At 47.3% G+C, this 19,704-nt stretch overlaps 1 protein-coding gene across 1 annotated transcript in view; it reads right to left on the bottom strand.

Moving 5' to 3' along the window:
- LOC135812245 (uncharacterized) overlaps positions 1-15,732 on the bottom strand; it is a 35,059-nt gene extending 19,327 nt beyond the window's left edge. Inside the window, exons 1-4 of the mRNA XM_065325587.1 lie at positions 15,368-15,732; positions 12,218-12,395; positions 8,563-8,613; positions 1,739-2,077 (exon numbers count right to left, since the gene is read on the bottom strand). Of these exons, the coding sequence (XP_065181659.1) occupies positions 1,739-2,077; positions 8,563-8,613; positions 12,218-12,245 (418 nt within the window). The 5' untranslated portion in view covers positions 12,246-12,395; positions 15,368-15,732. The remainder of the gene's footprint in view (positions 1-1,738; positions 2,078-8,562; positions 8,614-12,217; positions 12,396-15,367) is intronic.
- Positions 15,733-19,704: the final 3,972 nt, after the last annotated feature.

Genomic DNA, 19,704 nt, shown 5'->3' with positions numbered 1-19,704 from the left:
TCCATGGGTCCCTGTGTTGCCACTAGTACGCCACCGGAAGTGCACGGCCTCTCTAGTACCTAGATGGTGTAGTCTGTCCAATGGAAGTCGACATTGGTACAGAATTCTCAGTATTCCCAAGTTCTGTTTGGAAGGAGCAGTTTACCAATGTTTGCCTGAATAAGTCTCGTGCATCTCTGCGTTCGTATGGTGGTAGTTCCCTGTCCGTATTGGGTGAATGCATTGTCGATGTACGTTATGAGTCTTGCCAGTTTCGAGACACCATCGTTGTTGTAGAGGGTAGTGGTCAGCCCCTGTTTGGTCGAAACTGGATGTCCCACGTCATTATAGACTGGTCAAATTTTCGTAATGCACAAGCCAATGCATTGCCGTTAGATAGTCTATTGCGTCAGTTCCCTACCGTGTTTCAAGAGGGCCCTTGGGTACTATTATACCGTCCTGTCCCGTACGCCGTCCGCGCTAAGGTTGAAGCGGAGTGTTCGCGTCTAGAGGGAGAGGGGATCATCAAGCCGGTCTCTAATGCTGATTTGGCATCCCCCGTGGTGGTTGTGAAAAAGAAAAAACCATCATCATCCGCTTTTACGCTGATTTTAAAGTGTCTATTAACAAGCACATTGAGGCCAACCAGCATCCTATTCCCAGCCGGAGTGTTTTGTTATGGCAATTATCTGGTGGATCTGTATTTTCCAAATTCGATCTCAGCCAAGCTTGTGCTCAGCTAACGCTCGACGACGACAGTAAACGCTATTGTGTCATCAATGGTTTGTACGGACTCACGACACTACCCTTCGGCGTCAGCTCAGCTCCGTCAATTTGCCAGAAGGCCATCGAGCAGGTTCTACAAGGTCTAGATGGTGTTATCTATTTCGACGATATCCTCATCTGTGGTAACACCCGGCCACAACACAACGAGCATACACGAGCAGTCCTCCGTCGTTTCGCTGAGACAGGGCTACGACTGCGCCGTGAGAAATGTGAGATTGGTAAACCGCAAGTTAGTTGCCTTTGGTGTACACTGTGGAAGGCTGGTCTCCAGCCCAGTCAGGACCAGCCCAGTCAGGACCAGCCCAGTCGGGACCAGCCCAGTCAGGACCAGCCCAGTCGGGACCAGCCCAGTCGGGACCAGCCCAGTCGGGACCAGCCCAGTCGGGAGAAGGTTTTGAGTGTTCAGAATGCCCTGAGGCCCCATGATGTGTCCACTTTGCGTTCGTTTCTGGGGCTCGTGAATTTCTTTGGTCGGTTCATCCCCAATTGCTCCTCTTCGCTACAACCCCTAAACGAGATGTAAAAGAAGGATGCAGTGTTAAATTGGACGGATGCATGTCAGTCAGCGTTTGCCAAGGTTGAAGAGTTTCTCATCGCCGATCCAGTTATGGCTCATTATGATGTTACACTACCATTGATCTTAGAGTGTGATGCATCCCCTGCTGGTATTGGTGCTGCACTTCTACATGTCATGCCGGACCAGTCTGTTCGGCCAGTTGTCTATGTGTCACGTGCTTTGTCCAAAGCAGAGAGTCATTACAGTCAGCTTGAGCGAGAGGCGTTGGCTATCGTGTTTGCGCGCACAAACACACACACACACACACACACACAAACACACACACACACACATGCACACGCATGCATGCATATATTCAAGCGCAAACAGACATACACACAAGCACATTACCTGCACGCATGCACACTCACGTACGCACACGCACACCAAAAGCCGAGATCAGAGCCATATGCTTACCGTATCGTTTCAGTACGAACGTCCTGGCCGATACCCCTACGTTAGAAACGCACCTAAGGCTGCCTTGCTTATAATTGGCTTGATCCCTTTGCACGTCCCAACGCAAGAAAGATCCACTGCGGCGTAATGGAATTGTAGTGTTGATTCCATTTACATCTGTATGTATCAAGGCTATACCAGGATCATTGCCTCTGCAATGTGGTAGGGAAGCTAAAATATCAGAGTGAATAGGCTCACTATCGAAGTTACTGAATTTCTCATCACCAGTCAGCACGAGGGTGTAAGTGTTAGTATCCGCATCCAGGCGCTCCCGGCTGTGCAGTTCCACGACACCCGTTCCTGGTGAGAGAGAGAGAGAGAGAGAGAGAGAGAGAGAGTTAGAGAGAGAGAGAGTGAGTTAGAGAGAGAGAGAGAGAGAGAGAGAGAGAGAGAGAGAGAGAGTGAGTGAGTTAGAGAGAGAGAGAGAGAGAGAGAGAGAGAGAGAGAGAGAGAGAGAGAGAGAGAGAGAGAGAGAGAGAGTGAGTTAGAGAGAGAGAGAGAGAGAGAGAGAGAGAGAGAGAGAGAGAGAGAGAGAGAGAGAGAGAGAGAGAGAGAGAGAGAGAGAGAGAGAGAGAGAGAGAGAGAGAGAGAGAGAGAGAGAGAGAGAGAGAGAGAGAGAGAGAGAGAGAGAGAGAGAGAGAGAGAGAGAGAGAGAGAGTAAGTTACATTTATAAAGACAGGTAAGTCTAACAAATGAGGACTGAGACCTCTACAACAGGGTTTTTACGCCTGAAAGCAGGTGCATGATTTAACAAGCAGGTTGTCAGTCTAGATTTCATGCGCAGATGGAGAAAATGCGCAGAATTTTTGAAATGAGATGAAAAGCAGAAATAATAAGAAAATATGAAATGAAAGCCTGCTCACAACCCCGCCCAGCCTTGCGAACTGGAAATGGTGGATTAAGAACCCGGGTTCAACGCTCGAGCGAGTGCTCTCCACTCAAGGTGTTCACAGCAACTGATAGGAACTCGTAATTATAATAGGGGGAAATAATAGAAAAGACATAAGAAGATAAAGAGAATAAAATTTTCAACGCACCTCAATAAACGGAGTCCCATATACAGTACGAAGTAGTGGTGGCGACTTTGGCGATGATTTGTACTGTTGTGCCCAGCGCGGGCTTGCGACTAGTTGGTTTGGAGGTGACAGCGTTGCGAATGACCGAGGGTATTCGACGTCTGTCTCACCGTCCAGGAGCGACACTGACTCACGCTGCTATCTGGTGTTCACGAGGTGTTTGTCGCGCTGGAAACGGAGCGTCTCTGTAAGTTTGTATCCCTGGTGATGTTTGTGCCTGGAGAGCACTATATAAGTGGTGCTCTTCAGGCACAATCTTCCTCAGCCTACTCAAGCTTAACTGATGAGGGGTGAATTCCCCGAAACACTGTGTATTGAGCAGGGAGTGGTGCTTTCTTGCAGGTTTGCCGAGTCGAAGGTTCGATGGACTTCTCGTGTACTCTGGATGGCAGTCGTGAGTCAGTCAAGTGTCAAGTAAAGTCGGCGGAATAGCGCGAGCTCCGGTGTGGGGAGCAAACCATTTCCCATATACAGTACCTCAGCACTAACAACCCTGACACCAAAGCATCTCTCAAGACGAAACGAAACAGAATCCTTCACGCTATAAGAACAAAATGCCGAGACAATGCAGAGAAAATTATGCAAGAGAGAGCAGCGGAAGTCGAGAGGTTGAAGAATGGAGCACGGATGTTCAAAGCAGTCCAGCTGATGACCAGAAAGCCAAGCCGAAAGCCCATTGTACATGACCAGAAGGGTCGCTTCATAGCCGATGACCAGGAGGCGGCATCTGCGGTCCGGAGCCACTTCCATGACCAGTTTCGTGGGAATGTGGATGCAGGCGTCGAGCCATTCACCGGTCGCCCAAGAAGCCTCCAAAGACAAATCTCATCTGCTGAGGTCTCCAACGCACTGAAAAAACTGAATAATGGAAGGTCCCCTGGCCCAGATGGAGTCCCAGGCGAACTCTTGAAATATGGAAGAGAAAACCTAGCACCTCACATTGCCTGTCTGTTCAACAGCATGTTTACAACTCACCAGCACCTTGACCTGGGATGTGGCACACTGGTACCGTTTCAGAAACCAGGAAAGACGGTTGGACCACCTGGAAATCTGCGCCCTATTGTCCTCCTTACATCATTATGCAAAACGCTCTCCATTATTACATTGCGAAGAATATCGTCGAAAGTCGGTGAGTACTTGTCTCCGACGCAGAGTGGTTTCAGAGCAGGCCGATCTACAGCGGACCTTGTTTGGAGCCACAGATGGTTTTCAGCAACATGTCAGCATTATCGGCGGGAAATGACCATTCTTGGAATCGACATGTCCAAAGCATTCGACTGTATACATCGTGACAAACTGTTGACAGTTCTCGAGTCTTTCCTGACGGAGGATGATGTTCGGCTGGTTAGAGTGCTGTTGACCAACACAACTCTGCAGGTACGCATCGGCAGGGCAGTATCAGAGTCCCTTGAAACTACAATTGGCACCCCGCAGGGTGATTCTCTCTCCCCGGTGTTGTTTGTTATATACTTAGAGGCAGCACTGAGAGATCTGAGGAGCACCCAGGTGGCACGAAATAGACCGCCAATGGATCAAAGCATCAACATTCCATTTGAGCTTGTCTACGCAGATGACACTGATTTCATAAGCCTTAGTCGTCAATGGCTCACAGAGCTCGAACCGGTCATAGACCACACTCTCGGGCAGTGGGCCCTGAGAGTCAACAACACCAAAACTGAGTGGACAGAGCTGGGTCGATCTGTAGACAGAATTGACGAGCGCTGGAGGACATCCCGAAAGCTGGGCTCACTCCTGGGCAACATTGAGGATGTGACATGTCGCAGGCAATTGGCCGAGGCTGCCTTCCGATCCATGTGGTCTCTTTGGAAGCGCCGAGGACTGATCCGAGAGCCTCTGCGTATGAGGTTGTACTGCGCCTTTATCATGCCGATACTTCTCTATAATTCAGGCACCTGGGGCCTGACGGTTGCTAGCGAACGCTCCCTGGACGCTTTCCATAGAAGGCAACTCAGGTCACTTCTCGGCATCACATGGCCACAAAAGATTAGTAATTTGGCGTTGTATGCCCGATGTGGAGTGGAGCCGGTGTCGGACTTGATCCGAAATTCACGCTGGAGTCTATTCGGGCATGTGCTTCGCCTGGGTAAGGACACGCCAGCACGATTGAGCATGGAGCAATACTTTCAGGCACCCGAGGGGAGGTACCGTGGGAGGCCGAGGGTGACACTACCAATAAAGCTCCACACCGATCTGTCCCAGTCGAACAATGGGCACCTGCGGAGTGTTGAGGACTTGCGCCGTCTGGAGCGGATTGCTGTGGACCGTCCAGCATGGAACGCGCTGGTGAAGAGTGTTTGTGCACACCCTCGTCACGAGTAGAAACAGCCATGGCACCCTTATAAACTCATAACAACCATTTTATAATAATATTACTATTTGAATCTTTTAATAATTATCTGGCAACTCAACCTCATACGTATAATTATCTGGCCACCCATTGACCATGATGCTACATGAGGAGACAATAGTGATGACATTTTTCCAATGAGACCAATTTTATGACGCTCCATGTTACTGAAGGACTAACTTCGATCATTGGTTTTGTAGAGCCCCATTCTCTAGGAGCTGTCTACATCTGCTTTGTTTCAATGTCCAGCATAAGCGAACGTGTGGATCAAGCATAACTGCTTGGTTGACGCTGCCGCGGGAATGCGTATAATAATAATAATAATAATAATAGTACCTCAGAAAAGTGGATCTTCCGACCAGTGTTTTTGTTGATGCCGCAGCCAGATGATGTAGCTGCTTCGCAGAGACGTCTTACTGCACAAATTACAAATAAATTGTATTCTTCGATTAGAAAACCCAAGCGCTTACAGAGCCCTCCGAAGAGAGTCCGGGACGAAACCACGCACACCTACCTCAACCGGAAAAGAAACGACCTGCCACCCGTTTGCTCGGCATTGATCGGCCAGATTCGCATACCGCCTGTTCTTCCGCGAGCTACTGACACTGAATCTGTCCTCAGCACAAACTGTCAACTCCATCTAGAATACAATCCTGTGACTCGTAGAGTACAGAACTATATCTGGTCTTAGGGTGGTAGTGCAACACAGCTAGGGAAAGACATCTTTGCACTAACTGAATCGACAAGAAGTTTCCAGTCTGGAGCCGCTGACAGGAGATCAGTCGTAACCAACTTTCGTCAGGGCTGAACGCGAACTGGCTTCTCTCCCGCCTTGCACAACGAGATGAAGTCAAGCTCATTTGAATTTTCAGTTTGTACGGTGTTAGCAGCAGCACGGATTCGAATCTCCTCACCCATGTTTCTGACAATGACCCCGAGTGCGTTGTCGTGCTTCCAAGTGTAACGTCCCTGGTCCAGCGCTACGCGACAAGCGCCAAGCACGTGACGCGTAGTACAGGCCCAGGCATGGCACAAACTACAGTACGGATCCACTACCATGTTTCCTCAACGGCGTAGGTTCGTCGGAGAAGGCAGCGCGTCGAGGGTTGACGCGAGAAGAAATTTCAAATCCTTACCAGTACCACCGTACAAACGGGATTGTCCACGAGAGGTCCTGCCACCTCACCGATGTCCACTCCAACCACTTGCCTTGCACCTGAAGAGTCTTCAGCCTCAAAATCTGCTCCTGCGCGTTGATCTCCTCAAATGTTTGAAGGAGATCCTTCCTCGGGGGTTTGGAATGCTGCTCCGGAGGACGACCACCCAACCCTGCACGATGACTTGACGATGACAATGGACGGAGAGTCCCTGAACCTACTGATGCCTCTGTACACTCCAGCTCTATTGTCGCCGCATACCACTTTGTCAGCTTCGCATCCTTACACCGACGCAGAGTGTACAGCGCCCTCATGCGCGCATCCCCACTCGATCGAAGAATGTGCCATTTGATGGACTGGCACTTTTCCACACCGTAGGAAGGTAGTGGAGGCGTAAGCCGAAGCGTTTGCGACTGCCAATAAAAAGAATGGCAGAGTTTGCGCATCAAGGTAGGCCAGACCATTTCTTCAGAAATGGTAAACACATAAAGTGCAGTACACGTACAAAACCTTGTGTGAGTTCAAGAACCTGGAAAGACCAAGAAGGCTTGGGCACTACAAGATGGTGGTAAAGCCATAGCTTGTGGTGGTATTGAAGCCAAGAGCCATCTACTTTTTGCATGAGAGATACAGTGAGTTGACGGATGTCTTCTCGTTGGGTCTGGTCAGAGCAATCAGCATGCAGCCTTCTCCCCAGAAACTTGAACTCTTCGGTTCAATGAAAGCGATCTTCCTCCCTGACATCGTCAGGCAGGGATTGTAAGGTTTGTACCGGCCATCTACAAGCTTTGCTGCACTGCTTTTGCATTTGTGAGGCGCCGCCTGCATACATTGGGTCCACGAGAGAAAGCCCTCCGTGACCGCAATGAGTTTTTGACAACCTGCACTAGATTTGCTATAGAGGCCTACGTCATCAGCAAAAGATGTTTGGGACACTTGCAAAGGGGCAGATTTAAAATCATAGGAGAGGCAACTTAATTCAGGGGCTGCAAGTGAGTCCAGCAGAAGCTGGAAACAAATATTGAAAAGGACCGGGGACAAGGGGCACCCCTGGAAAACACCACATAGCCAGCAATCGCATGTCATCACGTACATTCAAAATCAACATAATTTTTCGAATCGACCTTTTTTTCAGGATCACTTTTCAACGAGGACGAAGCAAAGTCGGCGGAACGAAGCCTAGAGGAAGAAAATCACCCTCTCCACTTCACCATCACGATACTGACATAGATACGAGATGAAACAACTAAAAAATCCACAAGAAAACTGTACGGCCATCATCGCGCTGACTTTGGTCTGAGAATTTCTATCACGATCAAAATGTACGAGGAGCACTCAAAAATAAGCAACAGACGTACCTCTATCGCTCTCTACTCCTTTTTCAAGGCACAAAAGTCGACTCTCCACTTTCAAACCAGGAACCAGACATACCAGTGGTCCTTTTCAGCTGCTCCACGAGCGCAGGAAATGTTCACCAAGGGGCGCAGAGCAGCATCCATTCCAGAAAAAGAGCTAAAATACGAGTGAGACCGCATGCCTGAGTACATGAGTACATGTATGAGTACATGCAGAAAATAGTCAATTTCAGCGTTTCTGCTCCAAACAGCAACTAGCTTCGACTAGAAACAAAGATTACACCAAAGGATCAAACAACAACCATTTTCTGCAGTTTTTTTGCAGACGGCTTCCTTGTGCTGGGCCCAGCACGCCAAAAATCACACCTCAGAGGAGTACAAAAATTACAACTCTCAGATGTCCTCGATTGCTGGCCATGATGTTGTAATTAAAGGTGTGTGGTTGTACGATGAAAGCGAAAAGACAGTCATAGTAGGACAATTTTTGCAATACAATGATGTAGCCAATCAATGAAAAAAAAACATTTCCATCAGTTCAAATAACATGCATGATGAGCTAGGCAAAAAAGCATAGCGCAGGGCCCTGCGCTTCCAAGCTCTCTCGTAAAGACATGTAAGTCTAACAAATGAGGACTCAAGCCTCTACAACAGGGTTTTTACGCCTGAAAGCAGGTGCATGATTTCACAAGCAGGTTGTTCAGTCGGAGATGCCGTCAAGCGGCCAACTTGCATGGCAACGGCATGCATGCGACGTAAACGCCACGGTGAAACTAGTCCAATTTGAAACACCCACCTGAACATAACCAGCATACCCCGCAGCGTACGTACCTATACCAACGCAGAGAGCCAGCAGAAGCAAAACTGCTTTCGCAACCATACCTGAAGTTTGGAAGTTTGACAAGAAGCAAAGCACAGGATACTCTGGTCATTGGTTTGCGGGAAAGATGCAAACGAGAAAAAAGTACGATTTTTTAATTGACTATCATCACGGGATGCTCTATCAGATTTTGGTCCGTGTGCCTCGGTGGAGACTAGAGTGACTCAGCCTAACTGGCCTAACCAAACCTGGCTGCAAACAGAAACAGTAATGTCGCCGCGTACTAAAGCCGGGTTTATTCCCGTAGAAGCCGATGTAAGGGCTAGGCTTCCATTTACACCAGGCTTCTATTCAAACCAGGTATTTCTACGTGTGTCAACGCTAAAACCAGGCTTACTGTATGCCCGCACCTTAAAAGCCATGGCGGTATATTCGATTATGAAACCAGTCTCAGTTATAAAGCCATGGGCTTCATAAATGAAATGAGGTTTGAAGTACGTTTTGCAAAAATGAAGGAATAAGCACTAGGCCAATAAAAATACAGCCCAGCAGGAAAGGCGAACAAGTGGATTTAGATTGAAATTTCTGTGTGGACTTTGACTTTTCTGGCACGGCGTAGTGGATGAGTCATTTTGCATCTAAAATATCTAGGAAAGCAGCGGTGTTTCGAATATAAGGGCATGGCTTTAAAGGCGCTGACATACGGTATATGCCAAGAGTGTATCTTGAAAATGAGGCTTGCATTCAAAGCAGGCTTCTATTCGAGATAGGCTTTAATACAAGACACTACGATACTGATGTAGTGTATGTAGTGCGAGAACATGGCCTATCAACTTATCAAGCGCGTAGGAAAGTACTGTATTTTCCGGAGTGTAATAAACTGCACTTTGAACACTCAAATTTCAACCAAAAGAATGGGGGTGTGGCTTGTACTCTGATGATCAAATTAACGTTGATAAATAGAGTAAATAGAGAGACTACCTGAAGAAGGCCATTGGCCGAAACGTTGTATATAATGGAATGGTTCGGAAATTTGCAGAGCATTGTGGAATGGGTGAGTTCACCCAATTGTATCTACTATGAAACTGCAGGAAGCCTCCAAACTTCTTCTCAGTAAATAGAGTAGATGTGTATATTTCGTGGCGAAAAATGGGGGGGGGGTGTGGTGCGGCTTATACTCTGGAAAATACGGTATTCTACATTTGTGTGACTTTGCGAAGGCGGCGGGGTGGGGGAGGGAGGGGGAGGGGGGGGGGGGTACAGGGCCCTCCCACGCAAGAATGTTTAAAAAAATTGAGCCCAATTAGCCCATATTGTTTTCAATGCTTCAAAACATCACAGGACGATTGGTGCGGTTTGGGGCGCACCCGCCGCACTAGTTCCGACACCCCAGCGAGAGAACAGCAGCTTTGCTTCATCTAGGTATAGGCTAAAGCAAAGCTGCTGTTGTCTTGCTAAAGTCACAGCAACCCACCAACAGCAACCCACCAACAGAAACCTATCAACAGTAACATCAACATCAGTTCGAAAATGAGGGGGGGGGGGCATTATTCCGTTCTTTACTGAAGTTTGGGGCTTTTTGCTCGTGATTCCGGACCCCTTATCTAGTATCTATCTGTCTATCTGTTCATCATCTATCTGTCTGTCTGTCTGTTTATCTGTCTGTTTATCTGTCTGTCTGTCTGTCTGTCTGTTTATCTGTCTGTTTATCTGTCTGTCTGTCTGTCTGTCTGTCTGTCTGTCTGTCTGTCTGTCTGTCTGTCTGTCTGTTTATCTGTCTGTTTATCTGTCTGTCTGTCTGTATGTCAGTCTGCTTGACTGCCTGTCTGTCTGTATGTCCGTCTGTCTGTCTGTTTATCTGTCTGTTTATCTGTCTGCATGTCAGTCTGTCAGTCTGCCTGCCTGCCTGCCTACCTGCCTTTCTACAGTCCATTTCAAAACTATAGACGCGTGAACTCATACGTACGAGCCGTACGTACTGTAGCGCACGACAGCCGTGAGTTTTGCATGAGTGTTTTCTGGTTTTCAGATGTGTTTTTCAGGTTTTTCTTCGTCGCCGCGGGAAATACAAAAGATGCAAAACACGCAAAGTCGCAAATGAAAAGGTGTGAGGAAAGTCTCAAAAGAAATGAAAGTCTCAAATGAATTTTCTTCTTGTTTGCATTTTCTGAGTGCCCGACTGTAATGACTTCCAAGACCGGCCCGTAAGAATCTCAGTGATGCCGAGAAAGATATGATTAGTCGTGTTCATTGTTTCTTCGAACAAGAGCTGGATTTTGATTGACGCTTGAGTATCCAAAATCCTCGTCGTCGAACTCACCTTGCAACTGGCGTGAGTGAAACCACTGTCACTCGTTGTGTCAGGCGAAGGGAACAGGGAGGCTCAAATCAAATCAAAAAGAGAAAATATAATTATCATCTCTACTGTATTTCACCCAACAAGATCCAAAACATGCAGAAAAGAAGAGAAAAAAAGGCAGGAGGCGTGATGGGATTCGAATGCCCCACACTTGTACTGGAAATCACGGATCGAAACCACGAGGCTACCAGGACCCGTACAAAAATGCACCCGCGATGGTCTGGGCGCAGCACTGTCTCAGCAGGAGTAAAAATCCGAAACAAACTGGTCAAACCCTTCAAAATAGAAATTACATGTAAAACCGGAAAACCTGGCCTAAAAATAAACTTCAATTGTGGCGAAAACAAAGTATATAGCCAGAATTGTGAAGCGATGCAGAGACGGAATCTGGAGAAAAAAACTAAAAATATTTAAATAAATCCCATCGAATTTTGCAAAACACTACGCGTCTTATAGTTTTGAAATGGACTGAAGCAAGTGCTTGATGCTGTGAGTAGTAACACACCAGTAAGGTGGCGCTAGAATATCCATAACGTACAGCAGTACACACAAAGGGCACAACGGAGGTTTACAGAGTTGTCGCAACTCAGAGTTTCTTGCTCAATGCAATCATCAGGTGCCTATATCTTGTGTGTAATAGTGCTCCACATTATTGTGTTGAGCCCTCTCCGCAGGCAGAATTAACTAGAAGGAAGTTTTCCTCCTTGTAACGTACAGCAGTAGGTCGAATATCCATAACGTACAGCGGTAGGTAGTTCGGCTACGTACTGTTGTCTGTCTGGCTGTCTATCTTTCTTTGGCAGTCTGTTAGTCTAGGTGACCGTGTGTCCGTCTCTCTATCCATCTCCATCTCTCCTTCAGAGTTTCACTGACACACGTTACTAAAAGTGAGTGCCGTCCGAACAAACTAGTCTTCCATAGTCATGGCTGCATACTATCTTCTATGTTTCTGCTTCAGGCAGGCACTCTGTGGAACTGTCTGCCCCTACCATAACCTCCATCATAAATATGCTGAGTTTAAATGAGAACTGCATAATAGTATGGCTAAGTTTCAATTTAACTGCAAAGGTATTCATTCCTTGTTTTCCTCATTGATTTGCTCACTCCCAGTTGTCCTATTCGTCGTGTTATTTCTCCTCAGTCTCTGCTCACTTTGTATTCTCATCTTCTCATCCAAACTGTACAGAAGTGGAGACCCCCTCGATAGGCCTAAACGGCCTCAGGGGAATCCTTTAAATAGACTATACAAAATTATACACACGGGCACATGCGCATGCATGCACGTACAGTACTCTAGAGTGACCTACCATGGGTATCCGTGCAGCTCATCATCATGTGCGGAGGATGGATGCACAGAGCAGAGTAGGGGGCAATGCCGGCGATGCTGATAGCGATGATGAAGATGGTGATGGTAGTAGCACTGGCAGCAATATGGAGAACACGTCCGCTGCTCTCTCGGCACGGAGAGTGGCAACCATGTGACCCCTGTATCAGACACACAAAACAAGGTGCAAGGAAATTTCATGTGACCCTTCGGAATCAGACACACAACACAGGATGAAAGAGGGAATGACACGGCCATAGAGACTGCAAATTGACTCTCGAAACGGTCCTTTCATGCACAGTGTACCAGGTTCTCCCGTCACATGACCCTCTCCCGTCACATGACCCTCTCCCGTCACATGACCCTCTCCCGTCACATGACCCTCTCCCGTCACATGACCCTCTCCCGTCACATGATCCTCTCCCGTCACATGACCCTCTGTGCAGAATGACTGATCTCAGCAGCGCTTCTTCCTGGCTAAAGTTAGAGAGTCAAGCGCCGGGCCTGAACTCTGCCCAAATATCATTGGCGAGGAACGAAATTCACATCCTGTTCTGATCTGACTAATCGGAATGTTGTTCTGCCTTCTACCAAATACAGAGTTATAAGAATGTGGAACTGTGGAGAAAAAAATAGCTTGTCTGTATCGGTAAGTGTTGTAGTGCAAGAGCTCTATAGAGGTTATGCGATTACATCATCAATTACATCATCAGCTACATCATCATCAGTTACAAATTACATCATCAGATACGTCATCAGTTACATCATCAGTTGAGATGCTACAGTAAAGTCGCGGCCCAGAGATGCACTAGAGACTCACTCTCTGTACAAAGCGCCCATAAGCGCTTCCGCTGTATACTTCGCGCCTATAAGTGGCTCTGGAAGATAGGCTTTGTATGGGAATAGATGGGGAAATGGCAGTATTTTGGCTCTCCATTGTCACAAAGAAGTCGGATGTTTTCAAACTTCGATATGGGACATATGGCATCCTACCGGTAACCCGGCTGGAAAAACATTCTGATACGAAGTTCATCGTTGTGGACAAACAAGGAAGAAATACGTGTAGGTGATTCCCCAACTTCTACCACACAAAGTCTATCTCTCTGATGTCACATATCTGGCCTAGTCTGGGCAAGCTAATGACATCATCATGATGTCACAAAATTTAGTGAAAACTTCAAGCTGGTTTAACTCGGGAACAGCTGCTCCGATTAGCCCTGGGACGTTCACCATTGGAGTCAGTGCATTTCTCGCTACCGGTTGCAGTGGTTTGACATCCAGAACTCATTAAATTGCACGTCGATAACCAATGCCCTAACTGCTAAGCTCAGGGGTGGTCATCACCCTAGATGAGACAGTTTCACATGTCCTATCGTATTCAACACTCATAAGCAGCTGGAGATACTGAAGGTGAAGAAGTCTGAAGAAAAACACTGACAGGCTGTCACCACCAGGACTGGAATGCCGCCAAGGCAGTGGAAAGCAAAATAATTCCATACTTTGTCTCCATGGTTACCATGGGCTGTTGCCATGAAATGTCATAGTATTCCTTGTGACACCTTCACTATGGCTCAGCGATGCTTTAACCATGCACTGAGCTCTGGCGTGGCTGTCACCTAGGCAACGGCGACCGTTCAACATTTCCTTCAGACTTCCAAACTCATGCTTCCTGTGAAACTACGCCGGGTAGTGGGACGCAACCCTCGCTGTATCGATAATGCCACACCAAGTAATTTCCATGTTTCACGTCACCGCGTGCGCGTACCTTTTCGAATCCTTGACAAGAAAAAAAAGAACCGAGACGAGTCAATCGATGGCTGTTCTGGTGAGCACTCTGGAGATCAGAGGTTATCAGCTTCTCGATAATCTTGCATTCCAGGCGATGGTACGTGGAAGGCGTGAGCGATGAAACTTTCTATTTTTCCAAGTCGTACAGTAGGGCCTGCTCATCAAGCGAGCAGCGATCAGAGATTCCAGGTGTCGAGGACTTCGAGATTTTCCACGATCGTGATGGAGCGGAATTCCACTCGACTTATGTCAAAGTGCAGAAGGAGCCATCCATCAAATCTGTTATTGTATCGCTCCAGCCCAGTCTGCCAGCTGTCCTGTGGCCACTTGTTGTCCCTTTTGATAATTATAAGTAGTGCCGAGTCGGGTAGCGTTTTCTTCGGGTATCGGGTTTGGGTAGGTTTCCACGGGTAGCACGGGTACCCGATCGGGTAATGTTCCCATGGTAATACCACACTGCACCCCTTCCCCTACACACTGGGTGGACATGTGGGGTATTACATGAATTTGTACACATGCACTGCACATGATGTCGTCTGGGACTTCGGGTTTTCAGGTACTATTCTGTACCCGACTACCCGAGGTCCTCACGGGTAGCACGGGTACCCGACTACCCGTGCACTGTCATACCCCTAATTACAAGTACCGTAAAGTACCGCCAGAGCGCCCCACCATCTCACCCTTTCGTGGTCGTATTGTGGAGGTGGTCTGCTGTCTGCAGATCATACGACATGAACCTTGTACACATATTGCACATTTTGCAGTCAATCCATACCTTAAAGTGGACACAAGCTCCACACAAAAACCTGCCAAGTGTGACCTTAGTACACTAAGATTCTCACATCGTACACACTTCGTTGCACTCTGTCATACGATTTTCCTTTCTCTGGCTGTAAAATCAAGGTGGGGCGCTCTCGCGAGACGGGGCGCTCTGGCGGTACTTTACGGTAACAGTCTAATATTAGTGGTATTCTCTGTGCAACATGGCTCAGTACACATAGAATGGAGTTTTGTTTTTTCCTCTGTTTTTGTTTTTATTCCGCCCGCTGCTTGCTTTCTCCAGAAAAGGTCCGACGCAAAACATAGAATCAATTTGGTATGGCTTAAACAAAAGAAAGTGGACCAAGGAACTACAAGTTACACTATAATGTCCACTAACACCACCAGTTACTAAACAATCAGCTCATGCGATAACATTGCACGACACTGACTGACGGTACTCCTTGGTCCATTTTCTTTTGTTTAAATTAATTAACCCTTGGCTCTCCACCCGAGTCCATAACTTGGTATGAATACCGGTATTTCAAATTACTTTCAATTTTCAGTAGCAGCTTGATGATCATACCGTGTTCTGGATGTCCCTGTTCCGCTGTGAGACCTACTTCGCCGGAATCTGGAGGAGGTTCACTGCTGGACTGGAAACAGGTGGCAATAGCCTTTCCAGCACAAACTGGATCACCGTGGTACTCAACCTAAACTGAGGTGAAACTTTTCCCTGGCTCCTCGCCACACTGCAATAGCACAAACTGTTGCGACTCGCCGCTTCCAACACTTCTACAAAGGTCAGGGCGGCTGGAGTGGTGTAGAGACTCAGCGACCCGACGTTGCAGGCCTTGGAACTATTGTCCTTTCGGAGGGGATCACCAACTTGGCGAAAATATAATTAATTGGCCTACAAAAGACCAGCTTGCCAAGCAATTCGCGCGCTGGTCTGCGTAGTACGTACAGCAGATAGAAGTACAGCACTGTCAGTAGTTAGTTGCCGGAAGCAGAAAGAGTTTCTTCCTGTTGCGGAGTTATTTCTGTGTATTCGGGTACGGTAGTGCGCGAGTCGTGTCCGACAGAATACGTTTTAGGATCCATTGCCTTGGGCATGTACTGATCTGACGTAGTGATCTAGCCGACTGGATCGGACAGTGGACTACTACTGACTGTAGTGTATCCCTGGCGTCTGATGGTCTGCCGGTAGCTCTACCCGTCTGGACGTAGCTACTGTAGCGCACTGACCTATATGGACATAACCATGTGGAGGCGACATGCTGGTCACCATATATGCGCCACATATCCATGTGTAATACACCGACTTCACCGTATTTTATGTACGCAACGCGAGATATAACTCCTTTTGAAGAAAGGCAAAGCCGGCCCGCAACAGAAATAGGGACCGGCGGATTCTGCTCGAAAAGGTGGCAGATTCTGCTCGAAAAGCAGTGAAATTGGCAGAACCATACAAACCTTATGGCGGGCAATTCCTCGAATTCTGCTCCATTTTTTTATCCATATACCAAACATGCATGAAACTTACCAGAAAAAGTACCGAATTCTGCCAATTTTTCTGCCGGCCAAATCCGCCGGACCCTCTCGACTGCTCCAACGCGTGTCCCAAGCAAGTCTGCGAGTCTCTGTCGTCTGCAGTGATCAACCTCGCCAAGTGGCTAGATGACATCGGCCTACTTCTGAATGCCCAGAAAACCCAAGTAATTAGTTCTGTTTGTAAAGCCAAGAGGCGGTGCTGATGTTCAAGAACATGTACGTTGTCGAGGACAACCCCTGGAAGCAACAACATCTGCAAAATACCTGGGTGTTGTAATCGACAATGACCTCTCCTGGCAGCCACATATCAGCCATGTCAGACGCAAGATCGGGCCAGTAATTGGACAGCTATGGCGACACGGCAGGTCCCTGAGCCTAAGAGCCCGCCAAGTCTGGTATGTCAGCATGATACAGGCTCATCTGTCCTATGGATCCAACTGTTTCTTCTCCAGTCTTTCAAAGCAGCTCCTGGATAAACTCCACCGCCTGTCAAAATCCGGTGTCAGAGCGACCCTGCAGCAAAGGACTCTGGTCCCGACTGCCCCCCTTTTCGAGCTACTGGGTGTGTCAAGCTTGCCACAGCTTCTCTTCCAGAAGCTTGCCATCTTCGTTTTCAAATGTTTAAGTGACAAGACAAGTCCTCTGTTAAAGAATCTGTTCGTGCCGATCAACGACCCTGCCACACCTCAGCTGAGGACGACACGGGGTCAAGTGTCAAGCCTGCTGAGAGTTCCGTTCCTCCCTGGTCCCGCTGGACGTCGTTCAATTCAGTTTGTTGCCAGCATTCTGTGGAATACTCTCCCAGTTGCAGTCCGTACGGAAGGCGATTGGCGGACATTTGAAGCTCTAGCCACGGCTCTCGACTTGCCCAGCCTTTACCCATATTAACATTTTGTGTACCTAACTTCATGTCGAAATCCATTTTAACAATCCGCATATCTCTCCCCCCCCCCCCCCTCTCTCCGAGTGTGCCTCTGTCAATGACACACACAAATCATTGTCTAAGTCTCTCTTCATGTTCCGAACTGCTATTCTATGGAACTGTTTACCCCCCCCCCCCCCCCCCCCCCAGTCTAACATCGGAAGCCTCGCTCTATAAGTTCAAAGCTGCCCTCAGGAAAATTTACAGCTGACCATGCTTATGCAATCAACGGAATTCCGCCACCTTGCAGTTAATTTTCCCCATTTCTCTCCTCATCAATCCATACTTGTCTTTGTACATACATCTACATCTACTGTTCTTTCAATCAAATTAACCCCTCGATAGGCACATTGCCTTTGGGTCATTTCCGGCATAATAATAATAATAATAATAATAATAATCTCTCACTCTATTGTTTTTGTTGCTGCTGTGTTGTTGCCATTGCTGTTGTTGTTGGTCTGTTGTTGTTGTCGCTGTCGTTGTTGCTAGTGTTGTTGCCGTTGCTGTTGTTGTTGGTCATTTTGTAAGAGCTTGGACTATTCACTTGTCCAGGCATTAAAGCAGTCTCTCTCTAGCTCTCCTCTTCATCTCTCTTTCTCTCTCCTCTCTCTCTCTCTCTCTCTCTCTCTCTCTCTCTCTCTCTCTCTCTCTCTCTCTCTCTCTCTCTCTCTCTCTCTCTCTCTCTCTCTCTCTCTCTCTCTCTCTCTCTCTCTCTCTCTCTCTCTCTCTCTCTCTCTCTCTATCTATCTATCTCCCTCTCTCCCTCTCTCCCTCTCTCCCTCCCTCCCTCCCCCTCTCTCTCTCTCTCTCTCTCTCTCTCTCTCTCTCTCTCTCTCTCTCTCTCTCTCTCTCTCTCTCTCTCTCTCTCTCTCTCTCTCTCTCTTTCTCTCTCTCTCTCTCTCTCTCTCTCTCTCTCTCTCTCTCTCTCTCTCTCTCTCTCTCTCTCTCTCTTTCTCTCCTCTCTCATCATGCCTGCGTCACACTCTCATGGAATTTTCTCTTATAGGATTGCAGGCTTCACACTCTCATGTAATATTTCTTTCCTTTCTTCGTCTTTTTGTGAGAGCTTGGACAATCCACTTGTCCAGGCAAGAAGGCAGCAATGCCTGTTCGTTCTGGCGAAGTAAAAAAATATACCAACCAACCAACATCACTGTCCTGTCTACATACTCCGAACGGAGTCGTCGGAAATACCCGGCATCTCAAAATTTAGAAAAGCGATCCTGTCAGCTTTTCTATTACATGTATTGTGTTCACATGGCAAGACCTAACGACACCGCTATTTGACACGTAGGCTACGTAAGTTTCTACGTAAGGTGCTCGGTATTTCACTGCTCCATGCCTCCAGGCTCCAGCTCCTAGGCGCTAGGCCTAGATCTACCAACGCGTGGTCGCCGCGTGCTGTGTAGATCTACGTGGCACAGTACGCGCGCGGTGCACGGCATGCCGGCAGATTATGTTGCAGTCCGTTTTCGGATGTGCATGCGCGAGGGACTTCCTTCTTTGGAACTGCTTCTTGCGTGAGCTGTTTCGGATATTTCGTCTCCTGGCTTATTTCGCTTCGGCTCTGCTGAGACCTCCTTTCACGGAATATTACTCAATGACAGGTGAGTTGACCAGTTCCCTTTGATTCTCTTTGATTCATTTGCTTGTGCTGACTCTTTCATTTTACGAAACTGAGTGTGCTGATTTTAGGTGGAATGCAATAATAACAATCCATACTGTTTGATCTGTGAGTACCGCCGAGATTGCACTGCCCCAAATAAAGTTGCATGCCGGGAAAGCAAGAATTTACGATCTGCAATCTGATTGTAGTACCTTGCAAGAATGTGCAGTACATGTATCGTATTTTCTCTGTTGCTGTTTCAGTTGCCGTCATGTTGCTAAAGAAAGGTTCAGTGACTTATTTGTTTCATACGAGACGAGTCAATGGGTCGGTCTGGCTTAGAATCTTTCGCTGTAGAAGAAATCTATTAAATTTTGTATCTCTAGTGGAGAAATAATTGTATTATTCACTGGTTATAAATAGGGTTAAGACAAACTCACAGAACAAATACCATCGGTCCCTTGGTGTTCGTCCTAAAGAGGTTTGACTGGATAGCATTCACACTCACAAGATGTGTAACATTTTATTATTATGGAGTGCCTTGTTTATCTCTCAGTACCTCCAACCATATATCCTTGCTCCTTATATCCTCAGAATCAGTGTAGTTGTTGGAACGAGGTGTCGGACTCAATGTATTTGTTTACATTTTAATACATGTTTATTGTTCCTCCTTTGCTGTGTTGTTTTAGACAATCGTGGACTTGTAACACTTTGAAGTCATTGAACTACTTCCAAACGTTTTATCGACATCAACAGGATTACCATTTCAGTACAATAGGATGGAGGATGACCTTATCACGACAACCCATGACTACAATTATAAACACAGAATCAACAAAAA

This window comes from Sycon ciliatum, chromosome 3 (genome assembly GCF_964019385.1).
Source record: "Sycon ciliatum chromosome 3, ocSycCili1.1, whole genome shotgun sequence".
NCBI lineage: Eukaryota > Metazoa > Porifera > Calcarea > Leucosolenida > Sycettidae > Sycon > Sycon ciliatum.
The sequence above is the reverse complement of the archived record's forward strand: the minus strand, read 5'-3'. Positions and strand labels throughout refer to the sequence as shown.